This window comes from Pimephales promelas, chromosome 19 (assembly GCF_988280905.1).
Source record: "Pimephales promelas chromosome 19, fPimPro1.hap1.1, whole genome shotgun sequence".
Taxonomy (NCBI): Eukaryota; Metazoa; Chordata; class Actinopteri; order Cypriniformes; family Leuciscidae; genus Pimephales; species Pimephales promelas.
In genome coordinates, this window is record NC_142787.1 from 24,061,776 (window position 1) to 24,080,522 (window position 18,747).

The window sequence follows — 18,747 nt, forward strand, 5'->3', positions numbered from 1 at the left end:
TTGACCTTTCAGTGAATGTTGTACTAATTTTATGGAATGAATGTGATTGAATTCTGTATGCTGCCAAGTGCCAATCCATACTGATAATTATAGCATAATCAGGATCTGCACTTATTAACATATCTGTACAGCTATTCCACGGGCTGAGTTAGTCCCAGAGAAACCAAAAAGATCTGCTCTGAACCAACTCACCAGGTTACTGCTTCGCAAATACGACTTGGGAGTTCGGCCTGTCCAGAACTGGACCAAACCAACTACCATTTACATTGACCTTATAATCAAATCTGTCCTGGATGTGGTAAGTACATTTGAACCTTTAGAGATATACAGTGTATTACTTGCTCATCGTATGAGCAATATTGCATGCATCTATCACGTGAAGTTTTTTTATATGCAATGGATAGGGGTGTTAACTGCAGTTAACGTACTGCACATGTGTTAAAGTGGTTTGCTCTCCATGTCAATATAATAAAGTAATTTTGCGCTTGCCTTTTCACAGGACGGACAGACTCAGAAAGTTACCACCAGCATTTGGTATCGCCAGGTTAGTATCAATTATTTTGTCTAATTAGAGATAATGATTAATAATGAAATCATGGTTGTATAGCATAAACTTTCAGATTAAAACATTCGGATTAGTCTGATGTTCATTGTTTATGGTAGCTTTTAAAAAAAAATTAAGCGCTGTAACGTCTTGAAATCAAACCATCTGATATTTGACTTTACCCGAACATTTACTTTTATTCTGAATAATATCAATATACCAATATATATATATATATATATATATATATAACTTTTAACAACCAAGTTTCATAAAAGACATTTAATTTTACCTTTTTGAGACAGGTCCAGCAAAGAAACACACACAATAATCAGATTTTTTAAATGCATGAAATCTAAACGTTTCAGAGATCTGTATCTTTCTCATGGGACCTGCGAGGTGGTAACAGTAAACCACATTACTCTAATGTTTCAGATATGGAATGATGAGTTTCTTGTTTGGGATCCTGAAGAGTTTGATGGAATCACTGAAATATCGCTGTCCTCGGATGCCATCTGGGTGCCTGATGTCGTCATAAGTGAATTGTATGTACATGATAGATGTATCTCTCCTGCCCACATCACAAGCTCCTTTTGTTTCCTGGAAATGAATTTTGTCGCGTTATACTCTCATTGCATCATATGTCTTCCTTTCTCTCTCTCTCTCTCCAGCGTCCATGTTGGCGAATCCCCAGTCATCCCATATGTTTATGTCAACTGCTCAGGAACAGTAAAAAACTACAAACCCATCCAGGTGGTCTCAGCATGTCACCTGGAGATGTATGCCTTTCCCTTTGACAAGCAGAACTGCACTGTGACCTTTCGCAGCTGGCTCCACTCAGGTAAATGACTTACTCATACACAGCTCGTGCTTTCACTCCTTTGCAAACAAGCTGATCTTTCTCTGTATAATGAGAGTTGCTGTGATTACTGAGTGTTTTTGATCAGCCCTGGTTAAAATCTTTTAAAAGCTGACACTTTAAATGAGGTTCTCACAAACCTACCAACATAAATACTTAATTCTACCATAACGTAATGAACCGCTGATGTGTTTCTCTGACAGTGAGTGAAGTGGATTTAGCTCTATGGAGGCCTGCTGAGGAAATCGCCAGTGACACAAGAGAGTTCATGAATGATGGTGAATGGGAGCTGCTGTCTATCCCTTCTCACTACTGGACATTGAATCTAGAGGACAGAGACTACGCGCAGATTCAGTTTAATGTGAGGATTATTCATGCAGTAAAAATGACATTCAAACACACTTTGTTTCAAAGCAGCTACAATAAATCCTAATATCTTTAGATTAGATCTGGGCGATAATAAAGGTTACATTCTGTATCTGAAATGATATCAAGCAGTTGGGATTTGCTATAATGTAATCGCTTTACGTGAGTGCGACAATACGGATAAATTAATGAAATGAAATTAATTAATATAAAATGTATTTATAGAGCTGAGCAATAATATTGTTTAATTTTTGAGACAGTATATGCAGTCACACAGTCGGGATATATATGTAAATAACTTTGCTTTATGTGAGTTTACTGTATGTATGCACTATACAGTATATCCAAATTTATATAGACCATTTCACAAGATGTAAACAACACTGGTCCAGAAGCACTTCCTGTTTCAGTTTTTTAACACTACATAAAAGCTGGGATAAAATACAACCAACAGAACATTTAAAACTTAATCAAAAAGTTAAATAAACATCTTTAAGATGTTTTCTTTACATGTGAAATAAAGAAAACAGTTACAAACTGAAACAGGAAGTGTTTCTGGACCAGTGTTGTTTACATCTTGATGCTAGACGATGGTATTGTTTATTTTTTACGACGATATTAGCAATCAATGAGTTGAGATTTGTATGTCGCTTTACACGAGTGTACTGAATATATGTGGGTAAAGTTAGATTTTGTAGTCATTATTATTAGACAATCATTTTGTCTACTTAAATTGTATTACAGTCGACTGCAATTTCACATTCAATCAACAACCGGTGGACAGAAGAAAGTCTCTGGACTACATTTTTTTTTCTTTTTCAATCGTTTCACTCAAGCACATCACAATATAGAATTATTTTAAATCAGTTCAAAATATATATTTCAATTGAATGATTATTTTATTTTAATTTCTAAAATTAAATCATATTTCAATGCACTTTTATATTTACTTATCACTGCCAAATTTGACTTAAAAATTTGGTGTTTGACAAATGTTAATTTTGGAGACACCGGACACACTTTCACAACCCTTCTCCAACCTTTGCATGGCTGTTAGCGGACTCACACTAATGCTAACAGATGAGGCTTAGCGGCAGACAACACGCAGCAAGGATGATGATAATGAGACTGTCTTTCTGGCATTTGATCAATGAACGTCGTGTTCGGTGGGAGAAATAGGCCGATAGCTCACACTCGTGGGCAATCCACCCTGTTCCAGTAAGATAGGCACACCATGGAAACTGACTGTGTTCTTTGATTACCTTTGCTCTGCGGCTCATTGACGAAGCCATTTAGAGATCCATATTTGTGTTTTTTACTCATTGGGCAAATGGGTGGGGAACATGTTTAAGTCAGTATGAAATTGCTCTTTGTTGTCCTGTGAAAGCTTAAGTATCCTTAAATAAGGAAAGTGAAATGGATGTTCCTGATCCAGATGAGGGGCAGTGAGGGGAAATAGCTCATCGGCAGCGAGGTTCGGTTCTCAGGGGGAGCTGAGGTGTGGGAAAACAATTTCAGCTCTACAATGAGAAATTGGACCGGTTTCGCAAATCCAGGAAATGGGGAGAAGGCTTAAGCTTGTTATGTAATTCCTCTTCAGACTGCTCCTTTTTCCTGAAGGCAAGTGATGAAATAAATATCACCCAGAGAGCGTTCTTCAATCCCAGCCACTCTGTCTCTCTCTGAAGGTGCTGATCCGCAGGCGCCCCCTGCTGTACGTGGTAAGTCTGCTCATCCCCAGCATCTTCTTCATGGTGGTGGATGTCACCAGTTTCTATCTGCCTCCAAACAGTGGAACTCGCATCACTTTCAAGACCAGCATTCTCCTGGGCTTCACTGTAATCAGAGTCAATCTGATGGATGAAATCCCTGCCACAGCCATTAAAACACCCCTCATTGGTATACTACAGCCAGAGCTTTACCTAATCACAATGTTTCCCCTATTAACAACCTCACCTCACAGACAATAACGTCTGCTCTTTTTGCCATAGGGGTCTTCTTTGCTGTTTGCATGGCGCTGCTGGTGCTAAGTTTGTCATTGTCCATTTTCGTCGTGAAGCTTTTGCATTACAGTGAGACAGAAGTCAAGGAGATGTCCATATCTGCCTGCTTGCTGGACAAATACGGCTCGATGGACCAGAGCTTTATTGAGAGCGCTTTCACTTCGATGAAGACGCTGGATGATATGGACCAATCAGGGGGTAGGAGAGAGAATATGATCCATTTATCATGTTGTTTACAGGTTCTATTCGTTGACATAAGTATAAACAACATTCATTTGTTAATGTTAAAATTACTTATACTGTATTGTTAACATTTAAGTAATACTGAATATTCTTATACAGTATAACAGGATTGTTTGTTGGACTATTGTTCATAAATTAACATTATAATAATCAAATATATAACTATATATATATATACACTCACCGGCCACTTTATTAGGTACACCTGTCCAACTGCTCGTTAACACTTAATTTCTAAGGAGCCAATCACATGGCGGCAACTCAGTGCATTTAGGCATGTAGACATGGTCAAGACAATCTCCTGCAGTTCAAACCGAGCATCAGTATGGGGAAGAAAGGTGATTTGAGTGACTTTGAACGTGGCATGATTGTTGGTGCCAGAAGGGCTGGTCTGAGTATTTCAGAAACTGCTAATCTACTGGGATTTTCACGCACAACCATCTCTAGGGTTTACAGAGAATGGTCCGAAAAAGAAAAAACATCCAGTGAGCGGCAGTTCTGTGGGCGGAAATGCCTTGTTGATGCCAGAGGTCAGAGGAGAATGGCCAGACTGGTTCGAGCTGATAGAAGGGCAACAGTGACTCAAATAACCACCCGTTACAACCAAGGTGGGCAGAAGAGCATCTCTGAACGCACAGTACGTCGAACTTTGAGGCAGATGGGCTAAAGCAGCAGAAGACCACACCGGGTGCCACTCCTTTCAGCTAAGAACAGGAAACTGAGGCTACAATTTGCACAAGCTCATCGAAATTGGACAATAGAAGATTGGAAAAACGTTGCCTGGTCTGATGAGTCTCGATTTCTGCTGCGACATTCGGATGGTAGGGTCAGAATTTGGCGTCTACAACATGAAAGCATGGATCCATCCTGCCTTGTATCAACGGTTCAGGCTGGTGGTGGTGGTGTCATGGTGTGGGGAATATTTTCTTGGCACTGTTTGGGCCCCTTGGTACCAATTGAGCATCGTTGCAACGCCACAGCCTACCTGAGTATTGTTGCTGACCATGTCCATCCCTTTATGACCACAATGTACCCAACTTCTGATGGCTACTTTCAGCAGGATAATGCGCCATGTCATAAAGCTGGAATCATCTCAGACTGGTTTCTTGAACATGACAATGAGTTCGCTGTACTCAAATGACCTCCACAGTCACCAGATCTCAATCCAATAGAGCATCTTTGGGATGTGGTGGAACGGGAGATTCGCATCATGGATGTGCAGCCGACAAATCTGCGGCAACTGTGTGATGCCATCATGTCAATATGGACCAAACTCCCTGAGGAATGCTTCCAGCACCTTGTTGAATCTATGCCACGAAGAATTGAGGCAGTTCTGAAGGCAAAAGGGGGTCCAACCCGTTACTAGCATGGGGTACCTAATAAAGTGGCCGGTGAGTGTATATATATATATATATATATGTCTTTACTCGCTGAGGGAGTGACGACAAATTTGAAATCTTTCTTTCTTCTGACCAACATAATCAATCTCTCTATATTTTTCCCTCTTTTTAAAAGATGTGGGAACTGTATTACAGAAAATTTTATTTTTTATATAAACATTTTTATATAAAAATTCTCCCGTTCACCAGAAGTTTACCCAACTAGTCTTCTGCTTCTGAGAACCCGGGATATCCTCTTTATAGATCAGTGGTTCGTACTCACCATTGTCCATGACAACCCTGTTTAGGCGCTACTTTCATTGTAAATACACGCTCTCTTTTTCTGTAGAAGCAAGTTGGTGAAAATGACCTTTAGATGACTTCAGTAGGCTATTGATATCACTGTAATATTGAAGCTTTAAGATATTATAGTTACCTATACCTAATAGATCTATTTTATTGTGTGTGTGTGTATATACCACATGCTTCTTAATGGCTTAATATTTGTTGTCTTTGATTCAGGCTATGAGTCTGATCTCTCTCCAGAGCCAGACCTGTTCTCCCTGACAGATGTCTCAGACAGTGACTCTACACTGGAGAAAATCCTGCAGGAAGTGGTGTCTCTCAGACTGTACCTTCAGGAAGAGGACAGTGAGGGCATTTCACAGTCTTACTGGGTGGAACTGTGCCTGAAAGTGGACAGGCTCCTTTTCTGCATGTACCTGGTGTTGATGTTCATCTATGTGACCACTCTACTGCTGCTCTGGGGAACCTGGAGCTCTGCCTAAAAACAAGAGGTTGAAGTAGAGACAAAGACAAAAATGGGGGCAGAGGGGTTGGAGAAAGTTAAAACAAAGTGAGACAGTTTCCACAACTGCAGTTTCAGTTATAAAGTATCAAACACTTAATTGCAATTGATTACACTGTAATGCCTACACTACATGACTGAATATGTTAAATCTAATCAATAAAATTGAGGCAACAGATTACAATCAATATTATTAATTACATTAATTAGAATTGAGCAATAATTAACCAATGAATTACTTAAAAGTTAACCATTTAAAATGAGTAAAATTAAAAAACCATCATTTTCTTAATTTTTAAGTCACCATTATGGAGATCAGTGTGTGTTTTAGTTGGGCTCTTGACCCTTAAATCATTAACTTAAGATGTTTGGTTGTTATATGTAAATTATAACAGCCAGATGAACAAATAGAAAAGGTGATCTGCATGATGTTGGTTATGTATTTCACAATCATTTGATTCACATTAATTCAGATGTGCTTCTGCAGATTGACACTAACAAAGGAGATTACTGTAAAACATTTGTATTTCAGATGTAAAAAACATAAAGACTAGCTGCAAGAATGTATTCTTTGTGTTGTATGTGTTTGTCTTAAGTAAAATAAAGGAAAACAAATTATTGTACTAATTTGTATTTATTGTCTTTTTCTTCCATGCTTCTCTTAATGATTGTAGCATATCTCTGACATAAATCTCCACTCATAAGAATGGAGGTGTTTATTTATGTTAATACTTTTTAAAGGTATGGTATCTATAATTTTGAATGTTAAATATTCAAATGGAGATGGAGTGGAACGCAAATGTAGAATCTTAAATTGGCTTGATTACATCATAAACATTTTACTCTAACTGCTTTGATAATATTATTTTTACTGTTGCAAAATAATATTAATAATAATTATATTGTTAATACAAATTGCAAAATAATTTGTATTGTTGAGATGTTCTGAGATTTTGTTCTGCTAAAACTCCAAATAAATAATTTTATTTTTATTATATTATTGAAATGTATATCATAATTTATGTCCTGGATGGTACTAATGAAAATACAATGAAAGCAAAAATCTTTAAGCAAAAAAAAATTAAAATTAAATCCTCTTGTAATTTCTAAATTAACTGATTTTTATTGAACTAATTTAATATCTGAATAAGTCATTTTTAAGGGACAGAACAGTAACAATACATCCTTTAAAAAAAGATTAAAGAGCATTCTTTGAAATATATTACACATAACATGTAATGAGAGTGAAGAACCCTTCCCTAAACTGTAACATACAGTAATCATATATCAAGCTCCAGTTTCCTTACTGAAAAATAAACCACAATCACTTCCACATCACTATCACTATTACATTTTCATAACAGAGCTTCTCAGAGCTGCCTGTCCAGTCAGAAAAAACAAACAAACACATAATTCAATTCCTCATCAAAATTCTGATAATATTTTCCTGACTCAAATCTAATCACCTGCCAATTGCCAGGCAAATTAAGTCTCATCATGGCTGGGCGAAGTATAAGATCACAGTTTAATGTAGTAGTCTAAGTGCTCATGGAAATTGACTTGAACTGGCAGTGAAATATGACCCTTAAAATGTAAAAGGTAGCTGTAATTCATATACACCCTCCACTGATGAGGGGAAAAGCACAAACCATAAACCAGTGCACTTAATGCTGTTTAACCATAAATATTTAACACAAATATACACCACAGCCTCAATGCTTCATTCTTAAGGTGAGGCCTAATCAAAGATAAAATAATTGTGACTAAATAGTTATTTGTAAGCACCAATTGTCATGTTTATCCCAACTGTGTCACATTTATACAATTGAGAAATAGTGTAGTCTATAGGTAAGTAATAGTACACCTAACTGTTTTTTTTCCCAAGATTACACTTGCCATGCATACATAGTTAATCCTCTCCTATGTGACTCTTGGGACAAGCTGAAGTGCTTTCTGACCTGGCTAAACTGTGGGATGATGATGCAGAGAAGGGAGGGTGGACTAAGTGCTGTAATGACAGCCCGAGCGCTTCTGGAAAGCCCAAAGATAACTAATGGAGCGTCACTGGAAGGAAGCAACACCAGGCTAGAAGCCTGCGAGAAGAAGCCAGGGCAACGCCAAACAGCTCGGCACAATGAAGTGTTCAGCACTCTGGACAGCTCTCTGCGTTTGTATGTATGGAGCGGTGGTGAATTGCTCAGGTAACTTTTCTCAAACTTTTGACTTTGGTTATAAGAACAGGTCGCGTTTGAGTTTTAAAACGAACGAACTTCTAGTGCCGATACAGCACGTTTCGACAGGTGTTTCTGATGCTCCAAATTGCTGTATTTGTAGGCAGCTCGACAGCTTTTGAAACACTATTAATCGACATGCTTTCGCGTATTAATGGCTTTAAACTTTCTAATGTTGAAGATAAAGACGAATGAGGTAAAAGTGATTCTTTTGTCTCGGTGTAGTGAAGAAGCTGAGCAGTAACACTGGGCGCTTCGCCAATGCCACTCTGGTTCGATTAAATGAGTTTTTAAGTGCCGGATATAAGAAAGGAGTTCGACCAGTGCGCGACTGGAGACAGTCAACGACGGTGGCCATTGACCTCATGGTTTATGCGATCCTTAATGTGGTGGGTAGAATTGTCAAACGTCTATTAATTATGTAAACTAATATTTATTCAATAATTATTTATTGATTAAATATTTTGTGTATTTTTGTGCCACACAGGATGAGAAGAACCAGGTCTTGACAACATATGTTTGGTACAGACAGGTATGTTGGTGGAAAATATTACATTAATTTAATATTAGAGAAGCGACAACATCAGTGACTGTGACACGCCCTACTAGTCACGGCAACACTTCTACTGAATCGAATCTACAGTCGAATCGACCGAACGAAAGACTCTTATGAGTCGGTTCTTTTGAACGAATCAACAATTTAGCGCGAGCAGTACTGTTTACTCTTGAGCGGATGGTGTATCAAAAACATACAATACAACGTAATTCACTAACAACTGACTCAAGACGGGAATTTTTATGTATGTATAAACAATGTACGATAAAACCAGACTCTTGTTAGTAAAACAAAAACGAAAACCGCAAATGTTCGTTTGACAGGATGTAGGCCTGGCTATGACTGATCGGTTCTCACTCACAACGTGACAGTATATAGCCTAGTACGATTCATGAACCGATTTGCAACTTAACTTTTATTTCTGTTTCCAAATTAAACAAGAATTGTTATGTTGTACCTAATTGCGGATTCTTTTATTTGATTCTTTTTTGATAAGTGTTTGACATTTCTCTCATTTCAAAAGCAATGGATAGATGAGTTCCTTGTATGGGATCCTGAAGAATTTGATGAAGTCAAACAGATTTCCATACCCACTGCCAACATCTGGGTTCCAGATATTCTTATCAATGAATTGTGAGTAGACTTGAGATAAATGAGACGTTAATATGACACTTGTTTTGAACCATTTCAGAGTCAGAGTCAGAGTATCTTTATTTGTCTCCCACCGGAGAAATATTTCAGTCGCTCTTCACATTTAGACCTTTATAATAACTCTCTTTGTTCTCTACAGCGTGGATGTAGGAAAGTCTCCTGATATTCCTTACGTCTATGTAGGCCATACCGGACTTGTTCGCAACTATAAGCCTATCCAGGTGGTGACCGCCTGCTCCCTCAATATCTACAACTTTCCTTATGATGTCCAGAAATGTAGCCTGACTTTCCAGAGCTGGCTGCACACAAGTAAGTAAACATGACTAAGCTCCAGACAGAGCATTTACATTCATCACTGACAAAATGTACCTCCTACACACAGATTCTAATCCACATTTTCAGAAGATATTAGAATGCGATGTAGTATTGCACAAATGATTTGAGCGCAATAAAAAGAAGCAACATGGCTTTTCCTAAAAGCCGAATGAACTGACCTTTAACCTTATCTCATCCCATAGCTAAAGACATCAACATCACACTAATGAGAACCCCTGAGGAAGTAATGAACGACAAGCGTGTGTTCATGAACCAGGGAGAATGGGAGCTGCTTCATGTCCTCTCCACATACAACAAGTTCAGCATAGATAATGATGATTTCTATGCCGAAATGAAGTTTACTGTGAGTAACGTAATAATACCAAATTAAGCCACGGCACACATTAGCATTTGCTTTTGAAAAAAAGGGGAACACTTCAGAATACTGTTCTGTCATTAATGAATTACTACACAGGAACAAAGGAGTAATGCAATTTTAACATTCTAGAAACCACTAATAACTAACAAGAAATTATGCTGATAAACGAATTGGTAAATCATAGTGCTTAGTTGAATGAGGTAGTTCACTATTAGCTAATCAATAACTATTTTTCATACCTCCCAGAGGACTACTAAGAACTATATACAGGTTCATAATTCACACGAATAATGCAGAATGTATAATTAATTCTAAAGTGAAGATCATGGTAACACATTAGTAATAATTCAAGTATTATTAAATCCTTCAGAAGGAATTACTAATTATTTGTAAAAGTGTTCTAAAGTGAAAGTTTAACCAATTAAAAATGAACTACGAAATATATATATGTGTATATATAAAACCCCACCAAGCTACAGAACGCATTTTTTTCCAGCACCAGTTTTGGGGAAAGTAAAATTTCATAGATAAAAAATAAAATAAAAAATAGTTTAATACATTTAAAAAAAATAAAATAAAAATTTAAATTTAAGATAAAAATTTTAAAGTAATACGTAGTTACTTAAGTTACTTGAAAATAGTTAATCTGTTTATGTAACTCACAATGTTTACCTGAACACTGGCCAAAACTCGAAAGGCTGGCGGAAGTAAGGTTTGAAAGATATTATGACTATAATTATTGTTACTCTGCAAGCATGCATCCAAACTAAATGCATTTATAACATATTACAAACTATTTCTATTTTTATTGAACTTCTATTTCTATTGAATCAAAGAATCCTGTCTCAAACTTTGACACCATCAGAAATGTTTTCAACATTGATAATGTTTCCTGAGCACTAAATCAGCATATGAGAATGATTTCTGACGGATCATTTCTTAAGGATCATTCATCTTTGCCATCACAGGAATAAACTATATTTTAAAATATATTCAAATAGAAAAAAAAATATTTCAAATTTTTATATTTTGCAATAATACGGTTTTGCCTGATTTTAATTTTTATTCTAACGACTCCAAACTTTTGAATGGTAGTGTCCCACTAAGTGCACATGCACCACATGTCAGCTCACATTTCTTTTGGAAAGTAGTTTTACATAAGTGACAAAGGGAAAGAAAAACAGATCAACAGATTATTGCCAGAAGGAAATACGTCTCTTTCTTTAATCACCAGGTTGTGATCCGACGCAGACCTCTGTTCTACACAGTCAACCTCCTGTTGCCCAGTGTATTCCTGATGGTGATGGACATCGTTGGATTCTACCTGCCTCCAGACAGCGGAGAGAGAGTCTCCTTCAAGATCACTCTGCTCTTGGGCTATTCTGTCTTTCTCATCATCGTCTCAGACACTCTGCCAGCGACTGCCATAGGGACCCCTCTCATTGGTAATGAGGTCTTTCTGTTTCATAGAATATGACCTGAAGCATTTCAATCATTCATTCTGTATTCCCTGATTGAGGAAGCGTATAATTATGTGAGAGGTGACGTTTTGAATTTAGTCTACTACATCTAGAGCATATTAAAATGTCCTTAGTTCAAATTTTGTAGCAAGTGGTGTGATCCAATACAGTTTCCTCTCAGCTGGGCGGAATTGCGCAGACCGAAAACAAGAGATTTCTTGAGGGTTTTAACTGAAGTCAATCCGCATGTTTATTGATTTTCAGTATAGAAGTGCAGCTGTGAGGAAGCTTGTGCGGAAATACACTGATTAATTTGAGAGATAAGGAGACCAGCCTAGAACACTACAGAGGTTTCAGGTTCAGATGCAATTGCAAAACTAATGCTGTCAAACACACTAAAGCCCACAGAGGGCACACAATGTTTTTCCTTTCTTGAGACAGATCATGAGAACTACACAAATAAGTGAACACAGAATACACCAGCGTGACTCTGGGCAAACCAGCAATATTATTATCTTGTCACGGTTAGCATAAATCCAAACATTTTATATAAAATAAAAATTACAGCAGAGAAATATTATGGAAAGGAAATGAATTTGAAACATTTAAAGGGTTAGTTCACCCAAAAATGAAAATGATGTCATTAATGACTCACCCTCATGTCGTTCCAAGCCCGTCCGAGACCTCCATTCATCTTCGGTACACAGTTTAAGATGTTTTAGATTTAGTCCGAGAGTTGTCTGTCTGTTAAATACTTATTATTAAAGAAATATTAGTATAAGTATTTTTGGTCAGGGGTCTTTTGGACCACACTCTCTATATATTTATTTTTCTTCAGTTACTGTATAAAATAAGGTCAGTTATCACATGCATTCCCCTTCCAAATTTTGGGGTCAGTAAGATTTTTTTTTTTTACTTATTAAATGAATATTTTTATTCAGTTAAGATGCATTAAATTGATTAAAAGTGAATGTAGACATTTGCATTTCTGCAAAAAAACTATTTCAAATAAATGCAAAAACTTTCCATTCATCCAAATATCAGAGAATATCCCAGTTTCTACAAAAATATTAAGCAGCACAACTGTTTTCAACATTGATAATAAAGAAATGTTTCTTGAGCAGCAAATCAGCATATTAGAATGATTTCTGATGCATGCGACACTGAAAACTGGTGTAATGTTGCTGATAATTCAACCTTGCAGTCATAAAACCACTCATTTTAAAACATATTAACATAGAAAACAGTTGCTTTAACACAATATTACCTTTTTGACTATGTTTGTTAAAAAAACAATGCATGAGACTTGTTTAAAAAAAAAAAAAATCATACTTACCCCAAACTTTTGAACAGTAGCATATCATAAGGGACTGAATTGTTCTGCATTGGATATTTTAATTCTTTCATTCTGCAAGCATTGTGTTTCTAGCCATTAATAGCATGCTTTGCTCAGAAAGAACTCAGGCATGTAACGACATGTTATGTCTGTGTGTTTGAGTGTAGGTGTGTACTTTGTGGTATGCATGGCGCTGCTGGTCATCAGTCTGACCGAGTCTGTTTTGATCGTGAGGCTGGTGCACAAGCAGGATCTTCAGTCTCGTGTCCCGCAGTGGGTCAAACACCTGGTGCTGGAGAAAGCCACAGTCCTGCTCTGCATTCGCAATAGGAAGGTCTGCTCGCTCCTCTCACAGGGATCTGACCTGCCGCTCTACAAAGAGAACAACATGAACACAGGTAAGTGACCCTGCGCCAAGCTCGTCCTGACCAATCCTACCTTAGCAACTGTTTCCATTCACTAAATAAGGGTTATTTCAAATGTATTAATTTCAATTTTGAGATTTTGGGCTTTGTCCTTTCGCAAAGTGTTCTTTCAGACTAGTTGAAAGAAAATACACTTTTAAGTGTACCTTTTATAGCACTTTATCTTTGCATCTGTAGATCTTCAAAGGTCATTTTCTGACTCCACTTCAGCAGCACTTACATACACCACACTATAGTTTTATTCCTATCTATGTTCTGAAGGTTTTTACATATGGGTTCGTTCATATATAAATTGCATGATATGATGACATTTCTGATTTATAGAATGATAAAAAGAGATCCCCTCTGTAAAAACCTTTGACTCAAAACTTGCTTTATACAATGTTCTTGTTGTAGAAATGTCAATATAGGACATATTTAAAGGGTAACTAAACCCCTGGTCAGAGCCTGACTCCACCCACTGGCAATATTTGAAAATGCGGAGATAGAGGGGACGAAATAGATGCTAAAACACTCTATCCTGATCGTTTTCAATACTCACAATTCCAATTCCTGACTCCCTACAGTGGTTTTGACGACACAAGATAGTTTTTATACTGCCAAGGGCGTAGCTCGCGTGGTGAGCGGAAACCTGGGTACGTCACGAAGTGCGGAACATCCAATAGGAAAATTCAACTGCAGTAGCCACCGTTCAACCTGAAGAGGGCAGCACTTTACACCATATATTGTAGAAATAAAACACTTTATAAACAAATGTCAAAAAAGTTACTCGAATCAATGACTGGTTTTAATAAAGATCCATTCTTACAGATCATTAACTTAAAAAAGTCGGTTTAGTGGTTAGTTACTCTTTAAACATAATTCAGAAAACTTATAATACAATTTTATTTTTGCAAAATCTTAATGTAATCAATCCACTGGGCAAGTACGGTGATTTCTATTAGTTAATTTAATTTTACCCTATTCACCAGGGGTGTCTTGCCTATTAACCTATGAAATCAGCGCATATCTGGTAAATATTATATGTCCAAGGATGACAAAGGTTTTTTGGGAACCTATGCACTAAACGACCTGGGCAAGGATTTGCTCTTATCATAATGCAAGTGTTTGCAATTGTTATAAGAAACGTTCAGATATTGTTGTGGACTATGGGTGGGCCAATAAGGTTTAGATCCAGTTCTCTAGGTACCCTGTTTTTACATATTAAACAAGCTCTGAAACTTTGATTTGTTTTTTAAGCGGTTCACTGCAACCACCACACCTGCGAGGGATCCAGAGACTCCGGGAGAAACCTGGGCTTGAGCCTATCCGCGCGGGACACCGGACCTCCCGTCATGGACAGCATCCTGCGCGAGATCACCACCATCCGTCAGTTCATGGAGAAGAAGGATGAGAGCAGGGAGATCGCTAAGGAGTGGCTGCAGGTGGGGTACGTACTGGACGTCCTGCTGTTCCGCATCTACCTGCTCACCGTGTTGGCCTACAGCATCACTTTAGGCACACTGTGGTCCGTCTGGCAGACCGTCTGACCGCAGACATGGGTCATAGAGGGAAGGCGCCAATTCTGTCTCACTGCTTCAAGTGAAAGCAGTGTTTGACGTAGTTTGAATGCTGGTAATGTGATTGTTATCCCACAAGAGAATAACCTGAGCACCATAGAGGAGAGATGTGCTTTCAAATCAAGAGTTATTACTTGTAGACTGCTGTTCTTACCAGAAGTCTCTGAAAAAAGCATACAGAATACATGTATGATTGGTTATATCTGTGTGATACTTATTTCACACAACAGTAAAACATAAAAAGAGGAAATAAAAATGAATGACTCACATTTTAGATACATTATGGGAAGCTATTTTGGGTTTTTTCCTCCACCAATGGAAATAGTTCCAAAAGAAGCCAAAGAAAGAAGTGGGAAACTCTGACAAACAAAGCTTTAAAGCCTAAATGACATGCATATATAACTCACTGTTGAACAGTATATCAAAACTTTTAGCAGTGTATTGTCTTTTTTTTTTAAATGTATTTCAATAGCACGATAAAATATCTTCCTGCATTAGATTAATCGAACTGAGGTCAAACATACACTACCATTCAAAGTTTGGGGTCAGATTTGTGATTAACATTTTTTTTAAAATGTATTTAGCAACAATACATAAAATGAATCAGAAGTGATGGTTTTTTTTTTTTTTTTTTACTTTTTTTCCCCAAAAAATCCTGAGAAAAATGTTTCACTGTTTCCTCAAAAAATATTAAGCAACACAACTGGTACCATGATGATAATAAGAAATGTTTCCAAATCAGCATATAGAATGAATTTTGATGGATCATGTGACACAAAAGACTGGAGAAATGATGCTAAAAATGTCAGCTTTGCCGCCACAGCAGTAAATTATATTTTAAAGTTGTAATATTAGTTGATCACAGAAATATATCCTTGGTGAGCATAAGAGACTTCTTTAAAAAGCATGAAAAATCTTAGTGTAACTTTTGAACGGCAGTGTATGCTAGACCACGCTTAATTCAACCCTCTTTGTAAATGCTGGAACCCAAATCATTTTGGTTTTATATTGTCATGAAAACAACAATCGATTATTTAGGTTCAAATATCCTCCTCTGTTATGCTGATCAAATCTGTAGTACTGTGAAAAAATATGCTATCCTGTTACTGAAATGAAAACATCATGTAGAATGTCTGTATTGTATGTCTTGAGAAGATGTTTGACCGTGTCTGTATTGTGTTCCCTCTCTTCCAGCCCAAGGGCGGTTGAGTTTTAGTCGTTGCCCGTGACACTAAATGTACTAATTGTAAAGATTTTCACCTCACTGGGAATGCACTCAGCAGGCCTGGGGTGATTGGGTAAATGCCATCGACACCCTACATAATTAAAGAAGAAAAAAAAATCAGTTAGACAGTAAATGGGAGCATTGATCCCAATACAATCAATGTGGTCACGTCTCTGCAGTGCATCCTGCTCCCCACAATCCTGAATTTACAGAGTAACTTCACATTTTACAAAAAACAAGAGTTTGACGTGTGTCTTAGTAAATGCCAGTCTTGATGTAAATTAAATAAACGTGTCATTATGATTAACATGATCATAATTACATTTCAACTTTAACCAGCAGAGGGCTTCTAAGGCCATGTAATGCAGGTAAGACACTGCTGATGTGAGGGACATCATTGCACACTTACACTGGTATCTGTAATATTGTATACAGTCTGCATTTGGCGTGGACACAATAGGATTCCATTGCCAGACGAATTTCATTATCAACCAAGAACGGAATGTTGGCATGGTGAAGTTGGCCGAGTAATTCCTGAAAGCCCAGCACAGTCAGTCATAACAACTGGCTTCAAGTGGCATTTGTAGGCTGTTACTTGTTTTGCGAATTCATGTGCTGGAGGTCGTCCACTGGGTTTGCTCGCAACTGCAGGCGCGGCTTAGCTGGGAACACAATGGAAAGGATTTTGGGAAGACCGCGTCCACCATTCAGTCTTTTGCTGTCTAAACTTCCCTTGTCCATTAGATCATATCTGGGTCAAAGAGCAACCAAAGATAGGACGCCCTTCTCGTCACACAAAAGCTATTCACGCAGAGGACCTTTGCCGAAAACTAGCGGTCTCGAGTGCCAGCAGCAACGGCGTCGCCATTAAGGATGCTTCACTTCCAAAGTGAATAGACAATCTGATCTGAACCATGCGGCCTTTCACAGACGATCATTAAAAAAATCAGTTTCATCTAAAGAGATAGACCTAATTAAAAGTCTCATTAGCTCAGCACTCTGAGGTAGCATTGTGTGCTATATATGAGGCACATGATTTACAAAGACAGTTAGAAGTGAAAAGATAGCAGCGTTTCATTAGCCACTGTAAACGTGCGCGTACATTTACCGTTGTCCTGTGAATGAATTCGCAACAGGTTTTTCCACGAATTTGCCGCGTTTCCCAACAGAAGCTGGTTGTTTTGAAAGTGATCTCTGAGCTGTGCTTCGTGCACCGCTGCACTAATGGTATTGGCACAATATGAATTATCTTAATGTTACTGCTAATTAGCAGGGACCATTCAACAGTGAGATGACGTGATGAAGGAACTTGTATTTGGCTACTAGTTCGGACTACCTTTCTTCCTTATGAACTGTGTTGGGTATGCACTACTTAGTAATTACAAGTTCATTCTGATGAATTACTAGTCAGTTCAAGAATAACTTCTTGAATAACCATGCAGTACTACAACTATGTGGTCACAAAAAAATCTAAATTTTCCCCAGTGGCCTCCATCATGGCCTCTTAATCATCCCCATATCTACTCACTGGCATCAGTCTCCTCTTCACCAGTAAGCTGGTGTGTGGTGGGCATTCTAGCGCAATATGGCTGCCATCGCATCAACCAGGTGGATGCTGCACATTGGTGGTGGTTGAGGAGAGAAAAAAAAAAATATAAATAAAAAAAATGTGCCAGCAGTTAGGCTGAGCTTTCGCAGTGTGTCTAGCTTTAACACTGGCAGATGTTTACAATAGCTCAACAGGATCATAACTCAAACACACACACAGAGAATGTTAGACAGATACAATACCAGAGGGAGCATTAGCATAGCAGCGAATTGCCATTATTTGCTCAGATGGTTCCTGGTATTAACACAGAGCTCTATGTAATGAACACAGGCAGACTCACTAAAGCACTGAGGTTTGTATTCTCAGCTTGTCTCCCCTAGAATAAAAGAGAAGCAGAGACTGCTTTTGTTTCAGTCTATTTCCTTCCGAATGGTAATGAGAGCAGGCAGTGAAGGCACAGAACCTGTTCTCTTAATGATTAGAGTATTCTCTTAGAGTACCTGTGACTCCACTTTGCTATCTTTAGGATTTATCGGATAATGTATTTGCATCAGGATTGCTTTCGCGGTTTTGTTTTGTCCCCCCCCCCCCTTGTCCCCCCCCCCCTTGTCCCCCCCCCCTTGTCCCCCCCCCCCTACTCTCTTTAACTGTAATATTAAAGTTTATAGGAATTTGAGCCTTGTATCAAATTCAATATCAACCTTGAGCTTTTATTTAGTAGACTTATCCTACTCACTTTTTTTCCCCAATAAAAAAAATAAAAAAATAAGGCTGAATCAGACTAATCGGCAGTGTTGGGGAAGATACTTTTAAAAGTAATGCATTACAATATTAGTTAATTTGTTCAATTTTCTTTCTT

The 18,747-nt window shown here is 37.8% G+C and overlaps 2 protein-coding genes across 2 annotated transcripts; both read left to right on the top strand.

Moving 5' to 3' along the window:
• Positions 1-970: 970 nt before the first annotated feature.
• On the top strand, positions 971-6,847 carry htr3b (5-hydroxytryptamine (serotonin) receptor 3B). The gene is made up of 5 exons (XM_089123648.1): positions 971-1,385; positions 1,607-1,764; positions 3,458-3,668; positions 3,761-3,970; positions 5,917-6,847. Exons 1-5 carry the CDS (start codon positions 971-973, stop codon positions 6,180-6,182), a joined length of 1,260 nt encoding a protein of 419 aa, XP_088979774.1. The 3' UTR covers positions 6,183-6,847.
• Positions 6,848-8,282: 1,435 nt separating this feature from the next.
• On the top strand, positions 8,283-17,113 carry htr3a (5-hydroxytryptamine (serotonin) receptor 3A). The gene is made up of 9 exons (XM_039693648.2): positions 8,283-8,403; positions 8,659-8,822; positions 8,921-8,965; positions 9,513-9,622; positions 9,780-9,949; positions 10,159-10,319; positions 11,569-11,779; positions 13,298-13,528; positions 14,795-17,113. The coding sequence occupies exons 1-9, from the start codon at positions 8,337-8,339 to the stop codon at positions 15,082-15,084; spliced, it is 1,449 nt and encodes a 482-aa protein (XP_039549582.2). The 5' UTR covers positions 8,283-8,336; the 3' UTR covers positions 15,085-17,113.
• The last annotated feature ends 1,634 nt before the right edge of the window (positions 17,114-18,747 follow it).

Coding starts and splice junctions, on each gene's coding strand:
- htr3b (XM_089123648.1), top strand. CDS start 971: ATGTTTCAGATATGGAATGATGAGTTTCTTGTTTGGGATCCTGAAGAG. Junction 3,669..3,760: donor CATTAAAACACCCCTCATTG/GTATACTACAGC, acceptor TTTTTGCCATAG/GGGTCTTCTTTGCTGTTTGC. Junction 3,971..5,916: donor TGATATGGACCAATCAGGGG/GTAGGAGAGAGA, acceptor TCTTTGATTCAG/GCTATGAGTCTGATCTCTCT.
- htr3a (XM_039693648.2), top strand. CDS start 8,337: ATGAAGTGTTCAGCACTCTGGACAGCTCTCTGCGTTTGTATGTATGGA. Junction 8,823..8,920: donor TTTATGCGATCCTTAATGTG/GTGGGTAGAATT, acceptor TGTGCCACACAG/GATGAGAAGAACCAGGTCTT. Junction 9,623..9,779: donor GATATTCTTATCAATGAATT/GTGAGTAGACTT, acceptor TGTTCTCTACAG/CGTGGATGTAGGAAAGTCTC.